Below are 12050 nucleotides of genomic sequence, written 5' to 3'. Positions count from 1 at the left end.
ATTGATTGTATTTGTGTGACATTTATGACCGTTCCAATATTGTTCACAGGTGGCAGCCTAGGTCATTTAATCATGTAATATTTATGTATTGTTTAAAGTAACATTACTACTCAAAATCAACGAAAAGTTCGTACAATATTTCGTAAAATAAACTTAACCAATTAAAAATCAGTGTTCCTTATGGCAATTGCCGAAATTTCAACGCCAGATGAGGTCTGGTAAAATAGATGTTTGTAGATACAAAATGCTCGTTTTTATTATTGTGTTGAATATTAAATTCCATTTTAATTTCCGGCAACGATATCTATTCATAGGACACATGAACACTAATATGGTGTTCGTGTGTCGTATGAAAAGATATATTCGCGGGAAATTAAAATGGAATTAATTGTGTCACAAATAAATAAAAACGAGCATTTTGTATGTACAAAAATCTATGTAATCATACCACATCTAGGTTTGAAATTGTGGCTATTGCTATAAGGAACACTGATTGTTTAGGTGTTAACTTTATTTTACGAAATACTTTACGAAATTTTCGTTGATTTTGAGCGTTATAGAGGATTTAATATTATTTTCAGGTTTTGCCGTGTATTATGTAAGCCGTAGGCCACTTTCTGTAAATAAAAGACTTAGAAGATGGTAACACAATTTTTTCTCCATATAAATCATCTGACATTTCATTATTCCAAAATATATTCGACATGAAATATCACAAACTTACATGGTTCAGAAAAATGTATTTCATAATACAAATGCAGCCTTCCACTATAAAGAAATACAAACAAACTGAAGATTTGTCAATGAGACACTTTGATGGTGATTTCATTGCTTCGAATGGACAAGTCTAACATAATTTGGCCCGTGCTCTGTGAAAAGGGGGTTAACTGCATGCGCGTAAAGTCATCACAGGCTAACCAGGGGCGACACTTTCTGTCTAAACTGGATTTTTGCTAATAAATTCTTTAAACAAAAAATACTATAAAAGCGGAAAGTGTCGTCCCTGATTGCACAGGCTAATCTGGATCGACACTTTACGCACATGCACTAAACCCTCTTTTCACATAGCACTGCTGTATGTGTAAACATCTACCTACAAGTGCTGCACAAACCTATATTCCAAGTAAACACACACTTACCTATATTGAAATCGGCTGATAAAAAACATATCAGGTACATGCCTTGTAATAAATAACACACCTCAATGGGGTATTATTATTGTGTACACAATTTATACGCTTGTGGCTTCTTCTAATTTTGAAGGAAAAACATTGTTTTGTTTTCACCGAGACTCACTGCTTAAAATGTTTATAAAGTCAAGAAAGATAAGGGGGACACGCACACACGATTCTAAGCAAAAAGGAAGTATAAGTATGTATATATTTCAAGGACATATCAATATTAGCACGAGGACCTGAAAATCCCGATCATTAAGTTGAGTCTACCTTAAAATAGTTTTACAATCTGATGAAAGGATATTTTCGTAAAATTTGGACTTATATGGACTATAAATTACACCAAAAGCCGATAAGTAGCCAAAGTACAATACCAACTGCAATCGAATGCTTCGATTTATACGACATTCGATTACCATAGTGTTAATTATGTTATTTCGTCCGTGTTGCATGTATAACATATAGCACCGTCTTTATAGGCGATTGGTGCCTTGCCTTAACAAGTTAGACTCAATACAGGGAGAATAAGTATCGTACTTAATAATTCGTATGCTTATACGGCTTCATTTAAAGGGGCATATCCACGGATTTTAAGGGGTATTATTTACAAGTTAAGATTATAACGTCAACATGCCCCTTAACCCATTTATGCCTAGCGTCTAGAAAAAGGCCATGGCAAACAGCGTAGATTCAGATGAGGCGACGCATGATGCGACGTCTCATCTGGGTCTGCGCTGTTTGCCTAAAGGAGTTTCTGTAAGAACTATTTTAAATATAGAAATAAATATACTACACATCCCTAATTTTGGAAATAAATCGATCCAATTTAGAAGGATGGGAGAGTCCACTAGGCATAAATGGGTTAAACGTACACTATTTGAACGCGGTTACCTAAATTTAAATCCGTAAGTAGATCATCATCGTTATCCATGTCGTCGTCGTTGTATTTACCATCTTGTATCTGTTTCATCTTTCTTGCGGCCGCGCGCCGCGCTGAAAACATGACGTCATATTTTGAGTCTTGTTCTGTGAAAATTGGGCAGAATGCATGTGCGTAAAGTTTCAGTCCCAGATTAGCATGTGCAGTCCGCACAGGCTAATCAGGGACGACACTTTTCGCCTAGACTTGATTTTCGGTAAGGAGGGACTTCCTTGAAACAAAAATACCATAAAAGCGGAAAGTGTCGTCCCTGATTAGGAGGTGCGGATTGCACAGGCTAATCTGGGATGACACTTTACGCATATGCATTATGCCCAGTTTTTTCAGAACACGATTCATAATAACATTACAGGTACTAGTAATACGTATTGTTTAGGAAAAAAATATGACTCTGTTTAATATAATTCCATTTGTTAAATTTACACCTTAAATTGTTGCAGGTGCCATTACGAACTCTCTTTAAAATCATCATGATTTTGTAGAATGTAGTTGTTTTGTCTTAAAGGTTATCGTGGCACGTTCACGTTGCATTGAATAATAAAATAAAATTTAATATTTTGCGATGAAATTTCAACTGTCTTGCAGAGAGAACGCGCTTTCGTGTAACATTTATAGCTTTGAACATTATAAGTTTGAAAATATTTTGTATTTATTGATCTCCCATCGTGTCTCAAAACGAGTACACACCGTAGCCATGACAGGGCACTCGCGCTTTGTCACACTAATCAACACAAAACTTCGTTGCTAGGTAACAACATATAGGACAACAAGCAAACATCGACACATATTTACGGAATGAAATAAATAATGTAACCCGACCAAGTCAAATTTACATTATAATTAATACAAGGGGGATACAAATACAAATGTATACAGAATGTGAACACACCTTCTATTATTCGTATTTTCTCCTCATCCGTCGTCCTCTCCTCATTTAGAATCACTTCCTCTGTAATACATCGGACATAATTGCATACATGGAGTGTCATAAGTTCCAATATAACGCATATTCTCGATTGAAATGAGTTGAAAATAAATTCATTACACCGCCTAAAATGGCTTGGAATTATGTGCATAAATCGCCTGAATTAAGTTGGAAATGAATGCTTATACTATATCATTAAGATAGTATATGTATTTTACACTCGTCCTTAGAATTGACAAACAGTTGCAATACAATATTACGAGAATACTACAAACAATACAAACACATGTATACCTGCTTTGCAGATCCATTCTAAATATCCATTCACCTCCTTATCGAGCTGGTTTTTGTGTTTTAGTTTTAAAAACGCACGACGCTTCTCTACACGTTCTCTCTCTTTGGCAAATTCACTGAAATAAGTTGTAATGGTTTTAATTAAATTGTACAATTTAACATAATTCAGACAATAGTTGAACGCATTCGTTCCTAAAGTTTGACATCAAAATAATGCAATATATTTATCTAACGATTTCTTAACTTTAAAACGTTAAAATTAAATGTAGTTTATTATGTATTAACACGTCCTCATCAGTAATATGACTCAATTAGTAAAAAGTTTATGCTTTATAAACTGCAGCATATGAAACAGTAACTTGTGTATTGATTCTCGTTGTGCAAAATACTGTGGAGAAATGTCCACTTATCTAATAAGAATACGTACCCACATGAAACACGTTCCCACTAAGAACACTAACCCACTACGAAAACAAACCCACTAAAAACGCTTACCCACTAAAACACTAACACTCTAAAGGCAATTACCCACTAGGATCACACTTACACATTAAGAGCATATGCCCACTAAAAGCACTTACCCACTAATACCACTTACCCCACTAATAGCACTTGTACACTAAGAACACTTACCCCACTAATAACACTTATACACTAAGAACCCTACCAGACTACTAACACTTTTACACTGAGAACACTTACCCCACTAATAACAAGTGTACACAAATAACACTTACCCCACTTATAACACTTATACTTTAAGAACACTTACCCCACTAGTAACACTTTTACACTAAGAACACTTATTCCACTAGTAACAGTTGTACACTAAGAGCACTTACCCCACTACTAACACTTAAACACCAAGAACACTTACCCCACTAATAACACATGTACACTAAGAACACTTACCCCACGAAGAACACGTACCCGACTAAGAAAAACCACCCACTAAGAAAACACTTACTCACTAAGAACACTCACCCACTAAGAACACACACCCACTTACAACACTAACTCCCTAATAGCACCTACCCATTATGAACATTTACCCCACTAAGTACACTAACCACTAAAACCACTCACCGACTAACAAAACTGACCCACTAAGAACACTTACGAAGAACACTTAGCCACTAGGAACACACCTACCCACTAAGAGCACATACCCACTAAAAGGACTTACCCAATAAAAAACAATAAAAACATTCACCCACTAAGAACACTTACCCACTAAGAGCACACCTACCCACTAAGAGCACATACCCACTAAGAAGACTTACCTCACTAAGAACACTTACCCAATAAAAACGTTTACCCACTAAGAACACTTACCCACACATATAACTTACCCACTAAGAACACCGAGAACAAGGTTGAGCATGAAGAATGAACCTAATACGATGAGCGGATAGAAGTACACCCAGTTGTAATACATGCCATTGGCATCGTTAGTCTGCAAGAAGAGGACATGATGATGATAAATGCAGTAAAAACAGAACTGCACCATAAATCCAAACGCATTCAATTAAAAAAGTTTCAATAATTCATTGCCTATAAAATGGTACATTGTTATATAATAATATGTAGACAATGAGCTACGTAATATAATTGTCATATTTTGAAATCAGAATTATATCTTTCAAAGAAAATATCATTGTTTTCAAGGTAAATCAAAATTATCTGGGATGAATGTCCTTTAGAAATATCTGATATTTGCTCCATTAGTCGCGAAGTACATATTTAGGAAATAGAAATAGAATATGTGTGCGTAACGCATTAACGAATTGCCTATAAATGACCATATCAACATAGTAACAATTCGAATTAGAATACACATTGTTGACTAATCAAATTGGACATATCTTCACCGTATGTATTAGCATATAGATGTCCAATACTAGAATACTAGTAATCAGCATCGAAAAGAAAATTGATTGCAAAATCTGTTCTCTTTCGTCATCAAAGCCCGTATTACCATGATGATTTATACAACTTAAGAACTATAAAATTTAGCATAAAATACTTACGTAATATAATATATCGGTCCATCCCTCCATAGTAAAGATTTGAAACACTGTCAACATTGCATATCCTATGTTATCAAAGCTAGTAATCCCGGAGTTGGGCCCGCGCCAGTACGGTCGGCACTCGGATATATTTTTCTGGCATTTAAAACTACCAGCCGGCTCTTTTGGGCCACACGGCCGTATGGTGGTTTCATCCCCTAGTATTATATCGTCTGAAAATAAGTGTGTTATTCGTTATTTACATGTATAAACAAATATGTATAAATGTGTCTTGATTTAAAAACTTTTCAATATGTTAACACATACATATGGCGTTTCTTTTGAATGTTTTATCTTAGAATCATGGCATGACGTAGTCAATTTAAAGTAAGTAGAATGAAACTGTTTGAAAACGGATCAAATTCATAATCTGTGCGTTAATTCGTAAATATGTGCAAACGGTTTAAAAATAGTATACTATAAAATGTATGCTTTATTGTATTACTTTTTTGTGTATTTACATGCCAATAAAAGAACAAAGCGACCGTATATGCGCTATTGTTATATGCGGTTATGCTGTTGATGTTGTGGACAAACTTGCATGTCTGTAAACTAATCTCTACATAAATACGACTATGTGCAATTTTAAAACTATCAGATGGCCATGACTGATGCTAAATTCAGGTCTGGATCAGAAAGTGTTAAATTACGAAAAACATGATACCAAGGCTAACATCTATCAACCTTCACAACGTTTTAAAAACTGGTAATTATTACGTTGTAAAACATTACTAAGCTCGTGCAGATCCGCAAGCGAAATACAGACCAGCTAAGGCAGTAAATGCTATGTTTTGGTAATATGGTGTTATGACGTTTACAAATCTTATCTCATATGAAGAATGTGCAAATATCTTTATGACTGCATAATACAATTTACTTGTACTTAAAGTAGTTTTAACAAACAAACAGACAAAAGAACGAACAAAATCTTAATCGCTTGTTCGAGGGTGTGAAATGCTTTTGTTTCAAGGTCTAAATTCTGCGTTGTAATAACGCATTTGCAAACGCTGCACAAGTCACAGCAGAACACACCTTCACTGACGCTGGGTCGCGTGTTAATGCGGAAGCGGACGTTATGGAACACGCCGTTGTACATACCTTCACTGACGCTGGGTCGCATACTAATGCGAAAGCAGGCGGTATGGAACACGCCGTTGAACATACCTTCACTGACGCTGGGGTCGCGTGTTGATGCGGAAGCAGGCGTTATGTAATACGCCGTTGTACATACCTTCACTGACGCTGGGTTGCGTGTTGATGCGGAAGCAGGCTTTATAGAACACGCCGTTGTACATACCTTCACCGACGCTGGGTTGCATGTGGATGCGGAAGCAAGTTATAGAACATGACGTTGCACATACCTTCACTGACGCTGGGTCGCGTGTTGATGCGGAAGCAGGCGTTATGGAACACGCCGTTGAACATACCTTCACTGACGCTGGGTCGCGCATTAATGTGGAAGAAGGCATTATGGAACATGACGTTGTACATACCTTCACTGACGCTGGGTCGTGTATTGATGCGGAAGCAGGCTTTATAGAACACGCCGTTGTACATACCTTCACCGACGCTGGGTTGCATGTGGATGCGGAAGCAAGTTATAGAACATGACGTTGCACATACCTTCACTGACGCTGGGTCGCGTGTTGATGCGGAAGCAGGCGTTATGGAACACGCCGTTGAACATACCTTCACTGACGCTGGGTCGCGCATTAATGTGGAAGAAGGCATTATGGAACATGACGTTGTACATACCTTCACTGACGCTGGGTCGTGTATTGATGCGGAAGCAGGCGTTATGGAACACGCCGTTGTACATCTCCAGACCTATGATTGCGAACATGATGATGGCGAAGAACACGAGTAGACACACTTGCAGCAGAGGCACCATAGCCCGTAGAATGGACTTGAGCACCACTTGCAGGCCTGTTGCCATGGAAACCAGTCACTTTACTTATAACTTATATTTAAGATGAACTTTTAAAAATATTTTCTTATAAATATTTATGTCTTTAATGTCGTATTACTCTGTGTTATATTTAAGCAAGTCTCGTTATTTTTATCTGATAACTATTTGTTTACGAATTCTGATATCCAACGAGACCAAGTTTGGATATATTTACATGATAAAAAGACGATTATATTTAAACCTTTTTAAGCAAAATTTTAACATGCAGATATTCTGTTGTAATAAAGTCACCGTCACTTCTATTACATAATCTATTGATTATGTCTTCGATAGTTATACTGATGTTTAAAATATAAACAAAATAAAAGCCAGACGAATAAACGTAACTAAGAAAAGTCACAGTATGATTCACACCTAACCTAAAAAGGTAGGGTGCTTGCATACGTACTCGGAATACCGGAAACCAGCTTAAGTGGCCTAAGGACCCTCACAGCTCGCAGAGTGCGGAGGTCCAGAGACCCGGATGAAGCGGAAGCGGAAATAGTGATGAACCTGCGGACCAAGCGTGGATCAAAAATTGAAATAAGTATCCGTCACATTTACATGGGTCATATGAAGCAGAAATCTCACATTCAGATGTACATGGATGCATGCAAAAAAATTGTAAAAAATAGGGCCGGTTTTGAATTGCATGTTGGGCTGCAATGTTCAGCTTTTAAGGTATTGAATACAAGTTAAACAATGTTTGTATTTTTGTTTTGTTTGTGTGCGGGGGGGGGGGGGGGGCGTGGGGTAGAGACCCCGGAAAAATCCCACTACGAAGGTCTCAATCTCGAAATACTTACGTTAAGCTTAACAACTGATAAATGCAATCATTAATTACAGAAGTTGTAACAGCATTTAAATAACATGGGCTACAGTAAAAAGTAAACACTTCATGAACGTTCGAGTTTAAAACTTGCGTTGTTTTGAGGGTAGAACATGATTTCCACACCTTGGAGGTCTTATAATTTTGTAGTCAGCGCGTTTCCGCGAAAGTCTTACATTAATTACTAGCCACAGGTTCTGATTATACTGTATCCTCGTTTTGCCCAATTTCCATTCAACAAATAAGCTATCAACAAGACCTTTTCAACTGCCATGAGGCCATAAATCTGGTAATCGACCACTCGCCAGCTGTCAATCAAAATAACGGATTAACCAAACAGATGCCGTTTATTATGGAATCCGGATAGTGCCATATATAGTCGCGTTCATAAATGGCCACGGTCGCGCTCGTAAAGTGCGACGGTCGTGTTCAAAGGGCGAGATATTGCATACAAAAGGGCGACTGTCGCATTCTAATAATATCGCCTGTCGACTCTCGCGTTTTCAAAAAATTAGAATGCGACAGTCGCCCTTTTATATGCGATATCTCGCCCTTTGAACACGACCGTCGCACTTTACGAACGCGACCGTCGCCCTTTATGAACGCGACCGTCGCCCTTTATGAACGCGACCGTCGCCCTTTTATATGCGATATATCGCCCTTTTAGAACGCGACAGGCGATATTATAAATGGCACTATCCGGATACCGTAGTTTATCGCCGCCACATGTTCCGACAAAATAATTTCTGAGTTAACGGCGTAAGCATTTTACGTAAACAAAGCTAGCAAAGCACGACGAGCGATGTTTTGGCGAGCGGTAAATTGCTCATGGACTTCGTACTTATTTTTGATTTTGTCCTAGATTTGACAGTCTTTCGTGTGCAAAATTTAAATTTTTATTTACATAAGCATATATTCTTAATTATAGATCTCGAAAGGTTATATTGTAACTGAGTACCCACACGGCATTAATGTACCGTTTAAGAAAACTTTATGGAAACAAATTAAACAAGGCTATTATCAAGCAATATGGTCCCCTACCGGCTCCAAAATTTGTCAGAAATTCCACCATTTTCATATTTTTTTTGGTTGCCATAGCAATCACAATTTTTGACGTAGGAACAAAATGAAATGACGTGCATAATGTCCATATTGCAGTCTATCCATGTTGCAAGTTTCATGAAAAAATCCAGAAAACCACCATTTTCAGCAGTATTGCTAGCCTATCTGTTGCCATAGCAACCAGAATTTTTGACCTAGGAACAAAATGAAATGACGTGCATAATGTCCATATTGCCATCTATCCATGTTCGACAGACAGACTCACAGACTCACAGAGAGACAGACAGACAGACAGACGGACAGACACACAGAGCGCAAACCATAAGTCCCCTCCGGTGAAACCGGCAGGGGACAACTAGAACAAAAATGTTGTTACATTTTATGTGTTTTGCAGTTACGACATTTTTATATTATAATTTTTTTTTTAATCCAAAAAAAAAACGGTTTAAGGAAAACGGAAAAAGACACGTATTAAGTACGTAATGTTTGATTCGTTGAGTTTTATACGCAAAGCTTTGCAAACAGTGACACCATGCAGTTCATAGCAAATCACCAAATTCACCCTGGTATGAACAGCGGGTTACTTACTCTCAATGCCGGAGACTAATTTTAAAGGTCTCAAGACCCGTAGAGAACCCAAGGCACGCTGACTCATGGACGAGGGAAAAATAAATTCCAAGCAGCTGTGTTGGGGACATTTGAATTTGAGTATGAATTGCAAAATAGAAACATCGTTATGATCGACAAGAACATTACAATTTTTTACTGGAGGCGACATTACACCTTACACAGTAGAGAGTGTAGCCACTCATCAACGGTTACACTGACGTATTATCATTTTAAGAAAAATAGTCAATCTTAAAAATTGCACAACTTTAAGAAAATTATTTTTTGTAAACGATCAATATTAGTATCAGTGTAATTATTTTAAACAGCATGTGTTCGCATTAAATATTGTTTTGCATAAATGATATAGCAAACATTTGCTTGAAATATCCAAACTGTTAAATGAATTAACCCATTTATGCCTAGCGTCTAGAAAAAAGGCCTTGACAAACAGCGCAGACCCAGATGAAACGCCGCATGATGCGGCGTCTCATCAGAGTCTTCGCTGTTTGCTTAAAGGAATTTCTGTAAGAAATATTCTAAATATAGAAATAAATATACTAGACATCCCTAATTTAAGAAATAAATTAATCCAATTTAGAAGGATGGGAGAGTCCACTAGGCCTAAATGGGTTAACCTCAAAGAGCAATACATACCCTGTAACTACGACTACGAAATCCATGATGTTCCACACGTTTCGTAGATATGAGCCCTTATGTAAAATGAACCCTAATGCTACGATTTTAAGCAATGCTTCTATACAAAAAATTCCTAAAAAGTAGATTTCTGTCTTCTCCTGAAAATACAAAACAAAAACAACCGCCGTGAGCACCTGATGTGAAGTTGTTATGCCGTATACCCAAATACTTTAACGTCGCATTAAAATGGTCGTTTGAACTTCAAAAATCTATACGCTTTAATAACACAGACACACTAAATAGGAATGTCTTAGATTAATAAGCCTCCGTCTATGAAAACTGTGCGTAAAGTTTCGTCCGAGGTTAGCATGTGCAGTTAGTTATCAGGGATTACACTTATCTGTATAATGGTATTTTTGTTTCAAGGAAGTCCTTTCGTGGCAAAAATCCAGTTTAACCAACAAGAGTCTGAGATCTTATCTTATCTGGTAAAAGTTTGTTTTACCAATTATGTACCCATAGTTAACTTTACGTTAAGTTTTTTTTTTCACTGCAGTACAACACGTCAGTCTTTCAACGGCTGAAAATAAGTCCCTTTCTGTTGGATGTTTTACATTTGTTTCCCTTTTTCAGTTTAGTATTACCAACGTAACGAACCGTACCAATCTTTTGACTGCCCCTGTAGTAGATGGTTTACAACTTGTACTTATTTGATTTATATATTATATTAGAGCACAAAAGGACAACGTTTAAGACTTTCTACGGTCGGTCAATTTTACGCCAATCCCCTTCTGGTCAGTGATCTACCAATTATGCAATTATTCCAGTTAATATAACGGAAGTAGCACACAATGACTACGTACCAGACTTTTTACGGTCGGCCAATTTTTCGCCAATCCCCTTTTGGCCAGTGATTTACCAATTATGCAATAATTTATGTTAATATGAGTCGTGTTCTGAGAAAACTGGGCATAATGCATGTGCGCAAAGTGTCGCCCCAGATTAGCCTGTGCAGTCCACACAGGCTAATCAGGGACGACACTTTTCGCTTAAATTGGATTTTTTGCTAAGAATAGACTTCACTTAAACGAAAAATGTCATAAAAGCTGCAAGTGTCGTGCTTGATTAGCCTATGCGAACTGCACAGCCTAATCTGGGACGACACTTAACGCACATACATTATGCCCAGCTTTCTCAGAACAAGGCTCATATAATGGAAGTAGTACAAAATGACTACGTACCAGACTTTCTACGGTCGGCGTTCTGTCCCCCTCTGGTAGATGGACCTCCATGCCCAGGACCACGCAGTTTGCGATGATTGTAAGTAGCACCATATACTCGAACGGCGTGAGTGCCAGTTAAGGATTGTATTTTATGGTACAATGAGGTAAGAAAGAACATAGATAGATAGATATATGCTTAATTCGGAAAAAAGGCAATATACCCTTCATTCCACAAATAACACAATACAAAAAAATATATAACCGGTCAATGGTGAGGCATGTTTCATCTGGTAAATTTAAGATACCGCAATATTTTGTTTTGATAATAAAACATGTTTGG

General features: G+C 37.3%; 1 protein-coding gene across 1 annotated transcript in view; it reads right to left on the bottom strand.

Annotated features, from left to right (window-relative positions):
* LOC127838695 (voltage-dependent calcium channel type A subunit alpha-1-like) overlaps positions 1 to 12050 on the bottom strand; it is a 144187-nt gene that overhangs the window by 77172 nt on the left and 54965 nt on the right. The window contains exons 3-11 of the mRNA XM_052366578.1: positions 11729 to 11834; positions 10506 to 10645; positions 7761 to 7864; positions 7159 to 7329; positions 5365 to 5576; positions 4687 to 4790; positions 3335 to 3450; positions 3005 to 3064; positions 2067 to 2168 (exon numbers count right to left, since the gene is read on the bottom strand). Of these exons, the coding sequence (XP_052222538.1) occupies positions 2067 to 2168; positions 3005 to 3064; positions 3335 to 3450; positions 4687 to 4790; positions 5365 to 5576; positions 7159 to 7329; positions 7761 to 7864; positions 10506 to 10645; positions 11729 to 11834 (1115 nt within the window). The remainder of the gene's footprint in view (positions 1 to 2066; positions 2169 to 3004; positions 3065 to 3334; positions 3451 to 4686; positions 4791 to 5364; positions 5577 to 7158; positions 7330 to 7760; positions 7865 to 10505; positions 10646 to 11728; positions 11835 to 12050) is intronic.

This window comes from Dreissena polymorpha, chromosome 7 (assembly GCF_020536995.1).
Source record: "Dreissena polymorpha isolate Duluth1 chromosome 7, UMN_Dpol_1.0, whole genome shotgun sequence".
NCBI classification, from domain to species: domain Eukaryota; kingdom Metazoa; phylum Mollusca; class Bivalvia; order Myida; family Dreissenidae; genus Dreissena; species Dreissena polymorpha.
This window is presented reverse-complemented; position numbering and strand designations above follow the sequence as displayed.